The 20,621-nt window shown below is 44.5% G+C and overlaps 1 protein-coding gene across 5 annotated transcripts in view; it reads right to left on the reverse strand.

The window, feature by feature from the left end:
• Positions 1-18,592, reverse strand: part of SEC31A (SEC31 homolog A, COPII coat complex component) — a 61,131-nt gene extending 42,539 nt beyond the window's left edge. The window contains exons 1-10 of one of the 5 annotated variants that reach the window (XM_081332293.1): positions 18,299-18,592; positions 14,025-14,104; positions 10,600-10,723; positions 7,585-7,783; positions 7,093-7,188; positions 5,457-5,597; positions 3,560-3,702; positions 3,071-3,170; positions 2,106-2,267; positions 1,175-1,327 (exon numbers count right to left, since the gene is read on the reverse strand). In XM_081332293.1, coding sequence (XP_081188419.1) covers positions 1,175-1,327; positions 2,106-2,267; positions 3,071-3,170; positions 3,560-3,702; positions 5,457-5,597; positions 7,093-7,188; positions 7,585-7,783; positions 10,600-10,723; positions 14,025-14,103 — 1,197 coding nt within the window. In that variant the 5' untranslated portion in view covers position 14,104; positions 18,299-18,592. Of the gene's footprint in view, positions 1-1,174; positions 1,328-2,105; positions 2,268-3,070; positions 3,171-3,559; positions 3,703-5,456; positions 5,598-7,092; positions 7,189-7,584; positions 7,784-10,599; positions 10,724-14,024; positions 14,108-18,298 lie in introns of all 5 variants that reach the window. The other 4 variants (XM_081332292.1, XM_081332295.1, XM_081332294.1 and 1 more) reach the window with 4 other exon arrangements.
• Positions 18,593-20,621: the final 2,029 nt, after the last annotated feature.

A 20,621-nucleotide genomic window follows, 5' to 3' on the forward strand; every position in this document is an offset into this window, starting at 1 on the left:
AAGGTTGACTCAGCCTTCCATCCTTCCGAGTTCGGTAAAATGAGGAGCCAAATTGTTGGGGGTCAATATGCTGACTCTGTAAACCGCTTAGAGAGGGCTGTAAAACACCATGAAGCGGTATATAAGTCTTAAGTGCTATTGCTATAAGGTAATCCTTGATTTACGACACTTGGGACCAAGGTGATTAAGAGAATCTGGCCTGATTTTATCACCTTGTTTGCCACAGTTGTTAAGTAAATCATTTTAGCCGCTAAGTGAACCATGTAGTCATTAAATGAATCAGTCTGATTGCTGAAAAGGTTGCAATGGCAATCACGTGACCCCAGTGCCACATGACCCTACAATGCCATTGTAACTTTGAATAGTCACTAAAGAAATGGTTGTAATTCAAAGGCTTCCTGTACTATATTTGGTTTATAACACTCTGCTCTGTTCTCCTGGCCAGCCATGAAATCAGTCAATCAATCATAAACAATATGTTAATTGCTCAATAGTTTTCTTACTAGTATATATTCAATGTTACATATCACATTCCTTTCTCCCTAACTCATTTTTATAGCCATTGATAAAAATTATCCCATGTTCTTAAATATACTGAGTCTTCTTTCTCTTTTATCTTTAAAGTCAGTCTATCCATTTCTGCACACTCTAAAATTTTCTTAATTAGTTCTTCTTCAGTTGGTAAATTTTCATTGTTCCAATATTGAGCAAATACAATTCTTGCTCAGTTAGCACATGTAAAATTAAATATATAGAGACTTACTTTCTCATAATTTGCTCCCATTATTCCTAACAAAAATAATTCTGGCTTAAAATCTGTTAAGTTTTTTAGTCATTTTCTCCAACCATAAGTGTATTTTTGACCATAATCTTTTAGCTTTAGGGCATGTCCACCTGATATGGTAATAGGTACTTGGCTTTAACTTTGTTTTTTTTTAATATGCATTGCTTTGCTCTTCTTATCTACAAGCTGTCCAGAGTGTCAAGAAATTAGGTGGCCTTGGCATTGGATAAATAATTTTTTTAAAAAAAATTCTTCTGCCTAAGATGTGATGGATGGCTTATGCTACACCAGGGTTTCTCTAAAGACCCACAGATTTCTATGAAGCACCCTGCAGAAAACTGATCGCTAACTGCCAGATCTCCTCTTTTTATTTGAATGGCAGAGACTTACTGAGAAAGATGCACCCACTGGTCGGCGAATCCACTTGGGCGGTTTCTTCAGAGGCAGAACTGTGCTCTGTTGGACGGTCTGTTGTGGGAGCTGCAATGGAGGAAGGGGCTGCCCCATTCCAAAGGGATCAAGATTGCCAAAAGATGAGGAGAGCTTTTGAAAACGGAAGAGAAAGAGACAACAATTCTATTGTGTAGTGGGTTGTGGACCACATGGCAATGAAGAGGCAGATGAGTACCGCATGTCAGCTCTTTATTGGTGATAGGCACGTAATGAACAAAGGGGGTTACCTGGACCCCTTATATACCTAGCCAGGTGACACTCTGGCCAATCCATCCGTCCATATCTCCCGCCGAAACCCTTTCAGCCAATCCGGCCACAGCACAGCGCCACCTGGTGGTACCTGCAGAGCTGCTGCTCACACCCCATACATAACAAATTCCTTGTTCTTTAGCTCGATCCAATTCCAGGGCAAACGTTTTGTGTCAGAATCTGACTACCGTTTATCAAACGTGCTTTCTACAATGGTTTCTAAAATCAAAGGATTGTTAAGTAAGGGATTTTAAAGGGGTTTGAACAACGTCTCTGAATCTTGGCAACTTTCAAGAGGTCTGGGACTTCACGGCTCAGAATTCCCCAGCCAGCATGGATGACTGCCTGGAGAATTCTGGGAGCTGAACTCCACATATCTTAAAAGTTGCCACGGTTGAGAAATAGCGGAGTAGAGGGTGAAACGAACACACAGCCGAAGAACCGCTAGAACTGATCAGCATCCCATCTGTTCCTCCTTGGCAGGGGGACATGTACAGTCTCGTCGAGAAGCCAAGAACACTGGGTTCGGAGACAGCCAACATTTCGATCATTTCTTTTTATGCATTTCATCATAAACTGCAAAACCTGCCTTTCCCCCCCGTTTTCAAAAATCAGATACCTTGTCCGCTTGTTTTTGTCGCAGGCTGGCTGTGCTTCCTCCCATGATTGAGTAAACACTGATCCTCCCGTCAAAAGAGGCAGCAGAGAGAAGGGCGGGATTCCTGGGACACCACTGCACATCAAAGCACCACTGAGTAGAGGTAGGAAGCTCATACAACACCTGTGATCAGAAGAAAGGAAGAAGGACAACTAGGGCTGCCAAAACGAACAAGTGCAAAATTGGTCGGTGCCATGCCTTAATATTCCGAGCAAGATGTAGAATTAAGCATATACCCTCCCACGACCTCCAGGCTCCATCACATCCTTGCATACTCTCCCTGGCCCTACAGTGCACCTCCCCCTCAGCTCCTTTATTGCTTGCTGGCCTGCCTAAAAGCTATCACGGACTTGCGATTTCCTGCTGGCTTCCCCACTGACTTCGTTATTGCAAGCCGGCAGGAAATTGCTTTGCTTAACAACCATTAGATTCAGTTAATAATGGCAACCAGGACCACAAAGTCTCCTACTGATAAATGATGCAGGTGTACTTTACAAAAACACTGCTTAGCAATGGAAATTCTGGTCCCAATTGCCACTGTAAGTCAAGGTAATTTACAATTACAATTACTAGACTTTAAAAGGAACTCTGTGTTTTATTATGTATCCTTGTTTCATTAATTTCTTCAGTAGATAAAACAGTAACATGCAAGCTTTTCTAAGCCAACCTGCGCCCAAAATCACATCACCAAATAGATAGTAAACATTATATTCAAGTTACACAAATAGTTTTTTTTAAAAAAAAACACCCAAAAGAGTTAAATTGAACATTTTTTCATTAGGATCCTAAAAATTTAAAAAGTTGGTTGTCACAAGTTATCTTTGATGCAAATTAATAATGAAAAGGTGATGAGCTCTTTATGCACTGCCCAAATTAAGACATATTTTTCAATTTTTAAAATGTAAATGTTACTTAAAAGCAAATACCTCTCCTGTATTTGGATTGGAACAAAGGATTTTAGAGTCTTTTCCACAGCTCAACAGTAGTTCAGGATCTGCCATACTCCAAGCAATTGTCAAAATACCTCTGTGTAAAATATATACATAAATGCTTATCAAACTAACCAAACATTGCAAATATGTAACTGATATCAATGGGACATTAAAATTTGAAAGAGGAAAGATAAAGACTAAAAGGGCCCTCGTCATAAACAAAAACTCCAAAATAATTAACCAAAATGCTCAAGAGTCCACTTTTTGGCCCTTTTCTCAAATAAAATAAAATCTTATTCCGAATGCTGATCAAAAATATGTATCTCCAATCATCTGCTTTGTATATTTATTTTCCAACATTATTTCATCGTTGTTTTGCCAACACCCCACCCCCACCCCCGGATGAAAATCTGTCAATATATTTTGGCCTAACATCTCCACCAGCCTTTCTAGCCAAATACATCAAATCTGTATTTTATGCACCTTGCATGGTTTTCAAGAACACGAAGAGGAGAAGATGCAAATCTCAGATCCCAAATCTGGATTACGGGTAGGCGGTCATCTTCTGAAGCCAGAACCATTTGCGTGGCGACCTCAGGATGCCATTCCAGCCCTGAGCAATGCATCTGAAATGGTATAACTAGTGTTCATTTTTTAAACAACAACAACAACAACAACCCTGTGTAATCCCTTGCATTGGGATGGAGTCGAGATGACTGAGTGGAGCTGAGCGTTTACTGGCTGGATGTCCTTCCTGACGCCTACGCGGAGTTCACAGCAAATATTTTTTCTTGGTGCCCAGAGAGAGAGGAAATATCTGCCTCTAGGTAAGATCAAACTCACAGCCTCCTGACTGTGAGGTGAGAGCTCCACCCCTAGGCCGCCACACTGCTCATTATAAAACTGTTTCTCTTTTGCAAGCTCCTTTAGCAGATGGCTTCTCTTACTTAGAAATACTAGTAATTTCCAGCAATACTTTTCTTTGTTTAGCAAAACATATTCAACACGTAGTCCTGCATGCTGACTGCAACAACTGCAATCAACGTGCAGAATGTGAAAAATCTCAGAGAGATCAGAAGGGCAATCCCCCTGCATATTTATGAAACAGCTGGCTCACACTCTTAACAAGCCAAAAATTAATCTGTAAGATGGGGAGGTTAGGCACACACCCTGGCCACATACCATAAATGAACATGCGCTCTACCTACATGTGGCTTCACGTAGAGCAGTGGTGGCGAACCTATTGCACGCGTACCAGAGGTGGCACTCAGAGCCCTCTCTGTTGGCACGCACGCCACTGCTGCCAGCCGCAGGCCCATCAGACCACCGCCGCCGCCCGGAGCAGGAGCCCCGCCCAGCCTTGTATCTGCACCCCGTGGCACGGTAGCAGCTGATTTTGTGCCTTAGAGCACAGTGGTCCATTTTTGTACCCCCCCCCCAGTTTTTGCGTGCCAGAGGTGGCACTCAGAAGCGCCTCCCTGTCCCCCCGAGGGCACCCCAATGCTGATGTGGCCCTGGCACTTAGCAATAAATAAGTGGGTTTTGGTTTGCGGCTTGGGCACTCGGTCTCTAAAAGGTTTGCCATCACTGACGTAGAGGATCATCTCAAATACTTAAAAACGAGGGGGGAGAATGCAAGGATTGTACAACCTGAACTGTATCAAACTGTAACTTCCATAACAGTTATTTTACATTGGTGATGGTGAGTTTGCAGAGGATTTTGAGTGGGGAAAAGCAAAGGGTATTGGAGGATAGGGATATAACTGTACAGCAAACTATACTGTTGGTGAATCTTTGAAACACTCATTAGATAAGGAAATTTGTAACCTCCCCCCAAAAAGAGAATTTAATGGGCTAATAGTATCCCCATGCCCACGTGACCAATATTCAGACACTTGGCAACTGGGTAGTATTTATGATGGTCACAGTACCCTGGGGTCATGTGATCAACCTGTGCGACCTTCTAACAAACAAAGTCAATTGGGAAAGCCAGATTCACTTAGTCATCATGTTACTAACTTAACAACTGCTGTGATTTACTTAACAACCGTGGCACAAAAAAAAAAGCTTGTAAAATGGGGCAAAACTCATGTGTTACTTAGCAACGTAAATTATGGGCTCCATTGTGGTTGTAAATCAGGGGTCTTCAAACTTGGCCCTTTCGTGACTTGTGGACTTCAACTCCCAGAATTCCTCGGCCAGGCACGCTGGCTGAGGAATTCTGGGAGTTGAAATCCACAAGTGATAAAAGGGCCAAGTTTGAAGACCCCTGTTGTAAATCAAGGACTACCTGTAACTTTCTAATTATTCCCCCAAATTATTTTTTTTCCTGATCTGTTGCATTTAAGATATAAATTTAACCCCAGAGCTGAATAGCTACCCGATTGCTGTGGTCGCTGACTTTGATGATCGGCTCATTCTTCCTGAGATCCCACACAGTGGCACGGCCACTGGGGCTCGCAGAGGCCAAGATATGTTGGACTTGTCTGTTCCAGGCAATACAGCTGATATCTTCAGGAGGCTGTTGGGGGAAAAAAAGTTAGGAAATTGATGCAACCTTCCTTAGCTTAATACTTACTATGCACCATGAACGAGTTAGCTTTTTGTCTCCTGGAAAGATGTGGAGAGTTTGGAAAAAAATTCAGAGAAGAGCAACTACGATGATTAAAGGCCTGGAGACTAAAACATATGAAGAACGGCTATGGGACTTGGGTTTGGCTAGTCTAAAGAAAAGAAAAAATAGGGGAGACATGATAGCCGTGTTCCAGTATCTGAGGGGCTGCCACAAGGCAGAGGGGGCCAGGTTGTTCACCAGAGTACCAGAGGGAAGGACGAGAAACGATGGTTGGGAATTGATCAAGGAGAGAAGCAACCTGGAATTAAGGAGAAACTTCCTGACAGTGAGGACAATCAACCAGTGGAACAGCTTACCCCCCCAGAAATTGTGGGCGCTCCCTCACTGGAGGTTTTTAAGAAGAAATTAGACAGTCACGTGTTTGAGATGGTATAGGTTCTCCTGCTTGAGCAAGTGGCTGGATTAGAAGACCTCTAAGGTCCCTTCCAGCTATATTCTATTCCAGGGGTGTCAAACTCAATTTCATTGAGGGCCGCATCAGCATTGTGGTTGCCCTCAGGGGGCCGGGTGGGTATGGCCAGGGTGGGCATGGCTAGAGTGCATATGGCCTACTGGGTGGGCGTGGCCACCTCTACATCGTTCGCATCAAGGGTGCCTATGGGGGCCTGGGCAGGAGTGGGACAGATCTGAGGGTCTCTGGCAGAAGGAGGGTCTCTGGGCCAGGGCCAAGGCAGCGGGTCCCTTTCCCTCACTGTTTCCAGGTTGGCTTTGCGGGCCACATGAAACCACTTCGCGGGCCGGATCCGGCCCCCGGGCCTTGTGTTTGACATGTCTATTCTATTCTATTCTATTCTATTCTATTCTATTCTATTCTATTCTATTCTATTCTATTCTATTCTATTCTATTCTATTCCATTCCATTCCATTCCATTCCATTCCATTCCATTCCATTCCTAGTATGTAACGCAAAGAACACCAAGCAGGAAGTAGATGGAACAGAAGAATAACTGGGAAAAACCTGTCAAGTCACATTTACAAGATGGTATTAAGAATCCAATGTGCCTTCAGAGTCAACATGGGACCTGGATACACTCAAAAAATACAATGCTATGTATTTGCTATTTTAAGGAACATGATTCTTCTTTGACCCAGTGGCATCTTACTGTTTTGTTTTTAACCAGTTTTTCTAGAATAACCTGCAAACACCTAAGAACGTTTGGGCCTTTTAGAACATTCATACACTGGGGGAGAAATCAAATGTATTTTCCTTATTTGAACAGTCAACACTGGACACCCACTAAATCCAGAGACAGGACAAATTGCCAGAGAGGTAAGGCAAATACAACTGTGCCTAACACAAGTGCAACACAACCTCCAGAGATTTAACCCCGCTGATCCAGTGATTTTCATAGCCCTCGCAGACATTATATAAACCCCGTACCTGAGTCTTGGTTCCCGGCGTCATTGGCGTTGCAAAGTTATTTAAATCCCAGATGTAGATCTCCGACTCATTTGCACCAGAAGCTACTAGATTTGTCTGCAACACAAAGCAAATGCTAAAAGCTAAAATGGATCAAAAGCACCTTTTTCGAGGAAGCGAATGCCCATGAGTTTTAATTAAATTTATCAAATTTATATGGTTGCCCATCTCACAAAAAAGTGACCATGATGGCTCGGGAAGTGCTGGAAACTATGATGTATCAAATTTGGAGGGCAACCAGCAGGAAACTGCAACCTGGACAACTTTAAGACTTGTGGACTTCAGCTCCCAGAATTCCTCGGCCAGCATAGCTATGCTGGCTGAGGAATTCTGGGAGCTGAAGTCCACAAGTCTTAAAGTTGTCAAGGTTGCAGGCCCCTGGGAACCAGAATGGGAAAGTTTGATCTGAAATGCTTTGAAGACACTATGAAAAAGACGTTAGGAAAATCTAACCTGGAATAGATTAACATCCAGAGATCTTACAGGTCCCGTATGCTTGTCGTTCTGAGCAATCATGACTTCGGTTTCACCAGCTAATATCTTAGCCGGATCATACAAAATTATATTCCCATTTTCACCACCAGCAATAAGAACCCCTGAAAGAGTCCCATCGGATGCTGTTTTGTGAGGACTCCAGATGAGTTTGTGATACCTGCAAGACAATGTCAAGAACACATGGATAAAAAACATTGAGAAATATATATATATATTTTCTATCAGCTTTCTTCCATTCTTCTGAGAGGTGATATTATTCGCCAGCAGAAATCCTGGATCAGGATTTTCACTGGGACATGAAACAAGCAGATCGGATGATAGCATCCTATATTAGGTAAAAGAAAGCCCATTTGACGTAGTGGATTAAGCACCAGACTAAAACCTAGGAAGACTGTGAATTCTAGTCCTGCTTTAGACATGAAATCAGCTGGTTGAGTTTGGGCCAGTCCCTCTCCATCCCAGACTAGGAAGAAGGCAAGGCCAAACCCCTTCCAATACTACTGACAAGACAATGGATTCAACTAGGCAGCCATTAGGAGTCAAGTCTGACTGGAAGGCACCTAATTTATTTAAAAACTTTAGACTGGGCTGAGGAACTTGGGACCCTCAACCTGTGCTTAAGGTCAACAGCATGGTGTACTGTGAACCGTAGATCAGCAACAAGCAAAGGGTACAAATTCTTCACCTATCTACTTTCTAGTTTTCAAAAAAATGGGGCATTTTGTTATTTGCTTTAAGACAGGGGTCTTCAAACTTGGCCGTGGACTTCAATGCCCAGAATTCCTCAGCCAGCGTGCCCGGCTGAGGAATTCTGGGCGTTGAAGTCCACAAGTCATAAAAGGGCCAACTTTGAAGACCCCTGCTTTAAGATGTTTGAAGAGGAAAAGACTGACCTGTTAGTGTTAAACAGCACACACAACACTTAAAATCAAGGTGCCTCTGCTGATAAGGAGCGTATAGAAGAACCAGGGTTCAAGGCTTCAGTAAAATGTTGGTTGTTTTTTTTTGTTATTTTAATTCCATTTATATCCCGCCCTTCTCCGAAGACTCAGGGCGGCTTACAAGCTTAGCAGTAGCCTTCATTCTATGTCTATGCCTGCTTATTAGGGCTTTCACACATACCCCAAGCGGCATTATTACAAAGTCAGCTTAATTGCCCCCAACAATCTGGGTCCTCATTTTACCTACCTCGGAAGGATGGAAGGCTGAGTCAACCTTGAGCCTGGTGGGATGCGAACCTGCACTAATTGCAGGCAGCTGGTGTTACTTAAGGAGGCATTAGCCTCTTTAGAGGTAAGCAGAACTCCCTTGCTATTCTGAGGGGCATTTACTGATATTCTCAAAACTGACATCAAAAGCCGAGACCAATTTCACTAAAAAGATCAGTAGAATTCTTCCTGTTAATTAAATGCACCCAGTAGACAGTTCCAGGTTCTGTAGGTTTTAAACCAGTGCCCAGGGCTAGTCAAGAAGACCACGATGGCTTGATCAACGTAGTATGGTTTGGTGTGACCTGTGAAGTCAGCTGACTAATTGAAAAGGCAGACGAAGCTAGAGCAAGCAACGCATACGCCACGCATTGCTTGCTGTCAGCCTGACGTACTTAATGGGAAGGGGGATTGTGGGGTGGGAGATAAGCGGGGGCGGCATTAGCATGAGAGGAATTGAAATTATGACATCGTGCCATCCCATGCGAGCTGCCGGCTGCTCCAGGGTCACACCACGGAATGCAAAACCATCCAGCCGGGAACACAGGGACTGTTACCCAAACAATTTGTTAGCACCTAATTCAGGGGTAGGCAACCTTGGCTCTTTTATGACTGGTGGACTTCAACTCCCAGAATTCCTGAGCCAGCATAGCTCAGCTTGGAAACCTCTCCCTTTCCCCTCAGCGTGGCTGGCTCAGGAATTCTGGGAGTTGAAGTCCACCAGTCATAAAAGAGCCAAGGTTGCCTACCCCTGACCTAACTGGGCACTCACAGATAACCAGGGGGAAAGGTGGGAACAAGGGAAAAGTTAACCATATGCTTTCTGCGCGAAAATCCCAGATCTAGCTTTGCTTCTTCTGTAACCACTTGGCTTTAGTAAAGTGTACGTTCGCTAATAATGGATCCGAGAGCCTTACTTTCTGCTGCCTAAATCCAGGCATCATGAAATCTAAGAAAGCTGCGCTTGTTGCATAATTCTTGCGTCTTCCTTCTCCAATCCCATCTCCCGGGCCCCACAAGTGCAGAATAGGTAGTTATGTACTAAATTTATTTCCTGCCCGTCTCGCTGCAAGGCGACTCTGGGCAGCTCAAAACATTAAAAACAATAAAACCATAAAAATATGCACAGGTAGTCCTCGGCTTACAACTACTCATTTAATGACTGTTTGAAGCTACAAAAGCACTGACAAACGGACGCAGCCTTTAACTGAGAATTTTAATTTTAATTTTATTTTAATTGGGTCTTAATTGGAGTTTAACAGGGGTTTTATACTTTATTCAAGGACTAAATTTAATTATTTTAATTGTTCTTAAGTTTTGTAATTTGTATTGTTATTTTAAATACCTTGTGAACCGCCCTGAGTCCTACGGGAGAAGGGCGGTATATAAGTCCAATAAACATAAACATAAACATAACTGCCGTCCGTACCCTGCTAGTCGCTGCTAATCCTAAGGGGAGGTGTTCATCTCTGTTTCAAGGCACTATCTGAAGACATTTCCACAGTCACATGGTCAGCATGATGTATCCTTCCCATCAAAGTGGTACCTATTTATCTAGTCACATTTGCATGTTTTCGGACTGCTAGAACGGCAGCAGCTGGGACAAGGACAGGAGCTTGCTCTGTTGCATGGTCCTTGGATCTTGAACCTTTCCAGCCGACATGCCCAGCGTCTCAATTGCTGAGCCACCGGGCCACCCTTCCTCTTTCTACGGCGCGCTGCAATTCTCAAAAGCAGAAATAAAGCTTTAAAACCCAGGACTTACCTATGAGGGGAGGAGAAAGTGGCACAGGACTTCATATCCAGTGCTGGGTCTGTCAGATCAAGTTCAAATATTTCTAGGGAAGCATTGGTACTGAAAGTGGCATCCAACTGCTGAGCAGAGGTACCTGCGAGAAAGACACATTCATTCACTTAATACCAACTTATTATAATAGGGGTGTCAAACTCAATTTCATTGAGGGCCGCATCAGCCAGGGTGGGCGTGGCCTACTGGGTGGGCGTGGCTAGAGTGCGCATGGCCAGCTCTACATCGTTCGCCTCAAGGGTGCCTATGGGGGCCTGGGCAGGAGTGGGACAGATCTGAGGGTCTCTGGCAGAAGGAGGGTCTCTGGGCCAGGGCCAAGGCGGTGGAGGCCGTTCCCTCACTGTTTCCAGGATGGCTTCATGGGCCACATGAAACCACTTTGTGAGCCGGATCCGGCCCCCGGGCCTTGTGTTTCACATGTCTGTATTATTTTATTTATTTATTTTTATTTTTATTACATTTATATCCCGCCCTTCTCCGAAGACTCAAGGCGGCTTACAAGCTTAGCAGTCCTCGACTTACAACAGTTCATTTAGTGACTGTTTGAAGCTACAACTGCACTGAAAAAAGTGATGTATGACCGTTTTTCAGACTTCTGACCGTTGCAGCACCCCCACAGTCACGTGATCAAACTTCAGGCGCTTGACAACTGAGTCATATTTATGACGGTTGCAGTATCCTGGGGTCATGTGATCGCCTTTTGCGACCTTCTGACAAGGAAAGCCAATGGGGAAGCCAGATTCACTTAACGACCGTGTGACTAACTTAACAAATGCAGCGATTCATTTAGCAGCTGTGGCAAGAAAGGTCATAAAATGGGGGGAAACTCAAGTTAGCAAATGCTTTGCTTAGCAACATAAATTTTGGGCTCAGTTTATTTATTTATTTTTATTTTAATTCCATTTATATCCCGCCCTTCTCCGAAGACTCAGAGCGGCTTACAAGCTTAGCAGTAGCCTTCATTCTAGGTATATGCTTGCTTATTAGGGCTTTCACACACACCCCAAGCGGCATTATTACAAAGTCAGCTTAATTGCCCCCAACAATCTGGGTCCTCATTTTACCTACCTCGGAAGGATGGAAGGCTGAGTCAACCTTGAGCCTGGTGGGATGCGAACCTGCACTAATTGCAGGCAGCTGGTGTTACAAGTTGTGGAGGAGGACCACCTGTATAGCCAGCTATCTATCTATCTATCTATCTATCTATCTATCTATCTATCTATCTATCTATCTATCTATCTATCTATCTATTTATTTATTTATTTATTTATTTATTTATTTATTAGATTTATATACCGCCCTTCTCCCGAGGGACTCAGGGCGGTGTACAGGGCAATTAAAATATAACATACAAAAGTTAAAAATAGATTAAATTAAATTTAGCCCCAAACAAAATAAATTAAATTATGAAATTTAAAACCCCAATCCCTCAGTCCAGGCCAGCAAGCTCGAATAACCAGGTTTTCAGAAAAGAGCGAAGGTCAGGAGCCATCCGGAGCTCCACAGGCAGTTGATTCCAGAGGGCTGGCGTGCCCACAGAGAATGCTCTCCCCCTGGGGGCTACCAGCCGGCACTCCCTGACCGGCGGCACCCTGAGGAGGCCCTCCCTGTGGGAGCGCACGGGGCGATGGGAAGTTGACGCCAGCAGCAGGTGCTCCCGTAAATAACCCGGACCCATGCCATTTAGGGCTTTATAGGTCATCACCAGCACCTTGAATCTCACCCGGAGGACAACTGGGAGCCAATGCAGCTCGCGGAGAAGAGGCGTTACATGGGAGTATCGGGGCATCACAACTCGCGCGGCCGCATTCTGCACCAGCTGAAGCCTCTGAATGGTCCTCAAGGGCAGCCCCATGTAGAGAGCATTGCAGTAGTCTATTCGAGAGGTCACGAGCGCATGAGTGACTGTACGTAGGGCATCTTGGTCCAGATAGGGCTGCAACTGGCGCACCAGGCGAACCTGGGCAAAAGCCCCCCTGGCCACAGCTCCTACGTGGTCTTCCAAACTCAGCTGTGAGTCAAGGAGGACGCCCAAGTTGCGAGCCCTATCTATGGGGGGTAACACCTCACCCCCCATAGTTAAAGATGGAATAGGCTGGATTGCCCGAGATGCCGGTATGTACAACCACTCGGTCTTGTCGGGATTAAGTCGAAGCCTGTTCCTCCCCATCCAGACCCGAACCGCCTCCAGGCAGCGGGACATCACGTCGAGGGCATCATTTAGAATATTTTAGCAGATTCTGCACAAAGCAGAAGGTTGGGCTAGATAGCCCAAGTTCCTTCCAGAGCTGGATTTTGAGTGGGAAAAAGCCAAGGGTTATTGGAGGATAAGGATATAAATTTACAGCCATACTGTATTGCTGGTGGATCTTTGAAATACTCATTAGATAAGGAAATTTGTAACCACCTCCCAAAAAGAGAATTTAATGTGCTAATATTTTTATTTATTTTATTTAATAGCCCCCTGGTGTTCGGGGCCCAAGTTTAATCTTAGATAAATGCTGCAAAAAGGCTGGAATTTACACACACAGCAGGGTTTTCCTCCATGTGTACAGGATTGTACTATAAATGGGTCTTGTCTCTTGGCTGGATGGCACAAAACTCAGAACAAGCCATGAAACAAACGTTATTTCAATTTTGGAACAATAGCTCCAGTAATTCATGAAGTCAGTGGCTCTAAACGATGAACTGGACATCAACATACAAAGATAGGGCATGTGGTCCTAAATAGATCTGAATTAGATATATATTGTCTGTTCCGAATACTTCAGTTTGTTAGGCATCCATTTCCACTTTCCACATAATCAAATACGGTAACTAAATTTTTGCCAGTTGTAACTTTCAGCTGCAGTAATTATCAAGTATGTCCATGTTTGGAATGAAAAATTTAATTCAGTCCTTTTTTAATCTGTCCAGCCCAGGGATAGGAAACCTTGGCTCTTTTATGACTCATGGACGTCAACTCCCAGGAATTCTTGAAGTCCACAAATCATAAAAGAGCCAAGGTTGCCTACCCCTGGTCTAGCCCAATAGAGTTCTAGAAAAAAATATGGAGATTCATAGCTCTGCGTAACTATCTATCTATCCATCAACAGGATCTCTCTCCAAAAGTAAAAGTGAATGGGACCAAAATTGTTGGGGAGGAAGGGAAGTTGGTTCCAAAGTATGTGTGTGGCGGGGGGGGGGGGGAATCCTCCAATGCATCCCTGTGAAAAATATGTCTTTGCACAGGTCAGGAACGCTACCAACTTCTCCATTCTAAGCAGGCCTCATCCTAGGCACATGACTCAAAAGTGGAACTGCTATTGAGAGGTTGCAAAGAGTATTGGAAGCCACACTGTGCATTTTTACCCAGTCCTCTTAAATCAAATCCAACAACTTACCTGCAGCCAAGTAAATGGGATGATGTTGAGAAGGGCTCCATGCTTGCATGGCAGTACGGTCTACCTCTTTCAGCTTCATCCTGCTAAGAAAAGGAATATAAAGAACATTAACACTACTATCCTACTAAGATCACTTCTTTTAATATGTTTCAAGAAAAGGCACCTGGGAGAGAAAAAATATAGGTTTTTAGAGTCTTTGAAGCCATTTGGAGGTGCCCCTGTGTCCTCAGGGTCATCTGAGTAGTGCAAATGTGTGTGGAGCCAAGACACAGGTCAACCTCCAAGTGGCCTCAACGACTCTCTAAAAGAAGGCAAGTGACCAGCTGTCTGCAAGGAATATAAAGCCTTCCATTCCCCAGTCTTGTGGTTTACATTCAGATGCTTGGCAACTGATTCATATTTATGACGGTCACAGTGTCCCAGGGTCATGTGAAGTGACCAAAACCTGCTGCAACCACTCAGCAGACGGGGGGGGGGAATAAAAACCAAACACCCCCCCACCCAACCCCCGCTGCCAATCTTCAACAGAAATGCTCACAACAATGAAAACCTCGGACAGGAGGAAGAGCGCTGCCAGGCGGGCAGGCAGGTGTCTTGCTCTGCTGTGGCTTGGGGGGCACTTTTTTCAGTGCCATTGTAACTTTGAACAGTCACTAAGCGAACTATTGTAAGTCGAGGACTACCTGTACTTCATCACTTTTTTCCTTTTTGGGGGGGGGGGGTCATCAGGTTTTTGACACCTTGCTAAGCGACTGGTGGTACTCGGATGTTGCCATATCCTAAAAGTGGTACAATGGGTGAAAAGGTTGAAAAGCCCTGCTCTAGAGTCAGATATAACTGGCAGGGGAAGCCTTTATCTTTACCTTTACAGTTTAACTATAATTTATTGAATAAATCCAAATTGATGGGTTTACAGAAGATATAAAACACGATTCACGAATCACAATAGGCGAGTCTGCATATCATGCCAAGATCCCAAAACAGAACACATTAGGCCACAGAACTGTGAACACACTGTGATGTCTGTATTGTATTGTATTTTATATATTCTTTGATGTCTTGCAACAACTGCCTAGCCCAGGCATGTCAAACCTGCGACGTCATGTGACGTCGCGTGACGTATCGTGACTTTTTCCCCATTACCGGCAATGGGGAGGGCATGGTTTTGTCATGATGCATCTGGCCTGTGGGCCGGCAGTTTGACATGCCTGACCTAGCCCATGTCTTCTTTCCACCTAAAATACTACGTAAATGCTATCTATGTCTTGAAATAAAATGCTTGAACCACCACTCAAGAGGAATCAAAGAATTAGCCACAAAACAGTATTTGTAAGAGACCTTAAGTCCCTACTTACTCACAGTCCTTCAAGGAGAAGGCAGGTATTAATCTGCACATGGGTGATTTTAAACTGAGACAGGCTGCCCTCAACATACAACCATAATGGAGCCTGCCCATTGTGGTCGTATGTTGTGACAGTCATAAATTGTGCCTGATTTTATGACCTTTTTTGTGACAGTCGTTAAGCAAATGCTGCAGCTGTTAGGCAAACTCCTTGCCAAGTGACCGGTTGTAAGTGTAATACAGGGCACATTTCAAGAATTCAGGAGGACAATATGGGAAGGCCTCTGCATAATCATAACTCAAATAATTCAACCTTTGGCCTCTGGTTACTCTTTGCAGTTATAAAGGAATGCTCAAAACCCTCCATGGTGAACCAATCATATACTCGGCTATTAATATTGAAAAGGTATCTTCAGCACTCTTTGCTTCCTCTTGAATAAGCTGTAGCTTTTCCCTCCTCGCCATGATGGAAATCAGTATGCCAAATACAAGAATCTAAATCCACCCAATATTAAATTAGATTTTATTATGCTATGGTGAATAAATGACCATGTGCCTGGATTAGTATTTATACAGATAGACTCTCCAAACCACGGATAGCCTTATACAGGAATACGTTTTTGTTCAGTGTGAATTACTACTAGGAGTATTCAGATGCAAAGGCAAAGAAAGTATAGGTTAGGCCTTGACTTACTACCATTTGTTTAGTGATCATTCGAAGTTACAACGGCACTGGAAAAAAATGACTTATGACCGTTTTTCACACTTTCGACCGTTGCAGCACCCCAAAATTCAGATGCTTGGCAACTGACTCACATTTATGACAGTTGCAGTGGAGTCATGTGATCACCTTTTGTGACCTTCTGACAAGCAAAGCCAATGGGGAAGCTGTGTTAGTAACAACTGCAGTGATTCACTTAACAACTATGACAAGGTCGTAAAATGAGGCTAAAGTTACTTAACTGTCTTGCTTAACCACATAAATTTTGGGATCAATCATGGTCAGGGACTACCTGTACATGTGGGTTCTCAGGCAACCCAGATTATGTACATCCTTTTAAACAGCTGCATTTCCCCCAGCTTTTTGCAGTTGCACTCCACAGAGGAAGCTCAATCCACAGAAAACATGCATTTGGTTTAAGAAGTTGTGGACAGTTGCTCTAGGAGCTACCCGTTGCACTCCAAAATTTCCATCCTGCCTTTGGAATGCAAAAAGCTACACAGAGGGAACAATAAGCATTATTTTGCCATTTTAATCGGCTTTCAAGAACAGGGGGCAGAAGGAAAAGTCTGTGTTCACTCAAGCCACTGAAGGACAGTTTATCTAGCACTGTGCCCAAATCCTGCCTATGTGATTAATTTACATTTCAGTATGTTGGGCAAATGCAGGAAATAGAGTAAACTACAGTTCAATTAATCATGTCAGGTAACCTCAGCCACACAATAATTTGCACCAACACCATGACCATATAAATTAGGGAAGTAACTAATGAAAGGGAAGAGTGTAAATTCATGTATGATGTGATATGTTGGCATCTTTTAGGACTTATTATCTATGTGTTTTGCAAGTGACACAACAATTACAGGTAGTCCTCGATTTAAAATTCATTTAATGACTACCTGAAGTTACAACAGCACTGAAAAAAGTGCCTTATGACCATTTTTCAGACTTACGACCATTGCAGAATCCCCATGGTCACGTGATCAAAATTCGGATGCTTGGCAACTGATTTTTATGATGGTTGCAGAGTCCCAGAGTCCTGTGATCCCTTTTTGCAACCTTCTGACAAGCAAAATCAATGAGGAAGCCAGATTCACCTAAGTTAGTTTTTAAAAAAAAATAATTCCATTTATATCCCGCCCTTCTCCGAAGACTCAGGGCGGCTTACAAGCTTAGCAGTAGCCTTCATTCTATGTATATGCCTGCTTATTAGGGCTTTCACACACACACCCCAAGCGGCATTATTACAAAGTCAGCTTATTGCCCCCAACAATCTGGGTCCTCATTTTACCTACCTCGGAAGGATGGACTGCAGTGGTTCACTTAACAACTGTGGCAAGAAAAGGTTGTCAAATGGGAACAAAACTCACTTAACACATGCCTCACTTAGCAACAGAAATTTTGGGCAGAGCTGTAGTCGTAAGTAGAGGACTACTTGTAATCACAGAAGCAACTCTCTCTCTCTATGCTTTCCCATGCTTGGATATCCACACTGAAATTTAAACAAGAAAAGTAGGCAAAGGACTGAGTACAAAAGGCCTTCTGCAAGATTTTACCCAGATGTGTGTGGTGTTCTTTTCTACAATCACAACAATACAAACTCAGAGCTCAAAAGAGGAAGGCAAGCAGAAGTTTGGAAACTGCCCCGGTTCCCTTTGAACCAGCTGACTCCTCTTTGAACCCTCCGCGGTGTGCAAATCCAGCCTGGAAGTTGAGTCAGAACAGAGTTACAGAGTTGGAAGGGACCTTGGAGGTCTTCTAGTCCAACCCTCTGCTCAGGCAGGAAACCCTCTATACCATTTCAGACAAATGGCTGTCCAGTCTCTTCTTAAAAACTTCCAGCGTGGGAGCACCCACAACTTCTGGAGGCAGGTTGTTTCACGGATTTAACGGAGGATTCGCTGCGTGGCAGAAAGACGGTTTTAGCCTTTTAGAAATTGCGGCCACCAGCGGGGTTGCAAAAGCCACGGGCTGCCTTAGAACTCCACCCGGGCTGGATCGGCCACAGACGGGCCCCGTCGCCCTGAAAGCCACGGAGAAGGCCCAACATGGCCGGGGCAACAAAAGCGGGGCTCTTTGGAAATCGGCCGGCCTCTTTTTCAACAACGGCAAAGCCAAGGCGGGTGGGCCGAGGGGGCGCCCGCCGCCCCGGTTCTCCCGCGTCATCTTGCTCGGGATTAAGGGTCCACCCCGCCCCGGCAGAGCCCTCACCTGCTCGGAGGAGCGCCCTACCAGGCTCCGCTGTTGCTGCTGCTGATGCTGCCGCCGCGACCTCCTCCTCCTCGCCTTCCTCCAACTCCTTGGCGTCTCGCAGCGGCGGCCGGCTGCCCCACGTTCGGCTTCAACGTGGCAGCGGGAGCACCGCCTTCATCGCGCCGGCTTCCGGGACTAACCGACGCCCGCTCGAAGGTTGGGCTGGGCTGGGCCTCCTCCGCCACGCAAGCGCGGAGCTCGCCGCCTTTGTGGCCTCGCGGGGGCCGCCAGCCGAGCTGGGCGAAGGGCCTCTGCCCGCGTGCCAAGCGCCTTGCCTTTCCCGCGGAGCCGCCGACTAGGCCAGGGGTAGGCAACCTCGGCTCTTTTATGACTCATGGACTTCAACTCCCAGAATTCCTGAGCCAGCCACGCTGAGGGGAAAGGGAAAGGTTTCCAAGCTGAGCCATGCTGGCTCAGGAATTCTGGGAGTTGAAGTCCACGAGTCATAAAAGAGCCGAGGTTGCCTACCCCTGGGCTAGGCTACCGTGGCAAAAGGCCGGGCATTTACGGGGGGGGGGGGCAGTCAAAAGTCTGCCTAATTTTGCAGACACTAGAAACGGGTAGGCAACCTCGGCTCTTTGACGACTCATGGACTTCAACTCCCAGAATTCCTGAGTCAGCATAGCTGACTCAGGAATTCTGGGAGTTGAAGTCCATGAGTCGTAAAAGAGCCGAGGTTGCCTACCCCTGCACTACAACAAAAATTTAGCTGCATTCAGAGACTCAGGTGCTCTCCTTGAATGTAGCCAAGTTGTGTCATAGCGCCTGCAAAAAATTAGGCAGACTTTCGACTGCCGAATCCAACTGTTCAGTATTATCCTCTCTTCATTTCATTTGACTTTTTATGTCTCAAAAGCAACGGGACAGATTGATATTTTTTTGAGGAAGGGGGAAAAAGGCGGTTCACTTCCCATCCAGGAGTGCTTCCATCTCCCCTACCGCCCAGTACAACTGTTGAAGTTTTCCCAATGGAAAGCCAGTTTTTTCTTTTCCTCAAAAGATCAGTCCGGTTGCTTTAAAAATATATATATAAAACACCTTTGAGAAAACTGTAACCTGGATGACTGAGAATCTTCATAGACATTTGACTTTATTAATGCTTACTTGGTGTAAGCCCCCTTCCCATCCCCTAGAAGGAAATATTTTGGGGGATATTAAAAAGGCAGATTATATTTCCCCAAAGGAGAGACCTAAGTTTTCTTAATAGCAGGCCAGGTCTGTAGAAATGCCGATTTGATAATCCCGTTCAGAAAGACTGAGGCCCCATTCATGAGCAAATACTACTGCAGAAACCCATTCAAGACAGGATCTTTGGAGCAAAACTGATAGCTAACAACAGTGATAGGATTAGAACCAGCAACCCCTCACCCAAAAAAATCCAACACAGGACACAGCCATCAGCCACAGCCCCAGGGAAGCAGGATATAGCCTTTAGGACATAATAGGATTAACCCACCATCAGAATACCAGAAAGGCACACTCAGGGACTCAGGTCAAAGTACATGACACAGGAAATACAAAGCCACAGGAACAACTGGAAACAAAAAAAACCCCAAGAAGGTATAAAAATCCACCGCTCCCAGCAACAGGTGGTCAGCTGCTCCAGAGTTACATGCTATTGTGGTTCTGCTGTTCAACCTTTTTCAAAAGCAGTCTCCATTTTGCTTATTCCCGGCTTGGACTGGATCCTGATGAAGATTTTTCTTTCAACACTGGAATGCTGGTCTGTGACTGCAATAAAACTAGTATGGTGGGCATCCAGCTTGGCCATCAGGTATGAACAGGGTGAATGCTTTTGTAATTAATCCTGGCTTGAGGAAACTCGTTGGGTAGGTTCAAGCATCACGTGGTACACTAAGCTACCGGTATAACTAAATTTCTTGATGCTGGATCCTGACATCATGTTCACACATGCTTCTTTTTGGCTGGAGGTTATAGATTGGATCTATGACTAGCCCCATTTACTGCTTTTAAGCCATTGCACAGAATTGCTAAAAAAGCAAATATTAGGATATTGTTAACCAGTCAGTAAAATCTTTTCATTTAACAAGTCAGCTATGCTGTACACCACAAAAATAAATGAAATATTGGCGTCATCGATATCTATCTGTACAGAGACATAAAACATGAAAAAGCATGTTCATCCCTAATTTTAAAGCCTAAATAATGTATCTTAAAACTGCAGCAAACCAGTATTTTCCGTTTACATGAGATGAGGAAAACTGCATTAAAATAGTCATACAAAAACCTGAAATGTTTTTCAAGCAAAAGTTAAGCAATA

The sequence above is a fragment of the Vipera berus genome (genome assembly GCF_964194415.1).
Source record: "Vipera berus genome assembly, chromosome: 7".
Classification (NCBI taxonomy): domain Eukaryota; kingdom Metazoa; phylum Chordata; class Lepidosauria; order Squamata; family Viperidae; genus Vipera; species Vipera berus.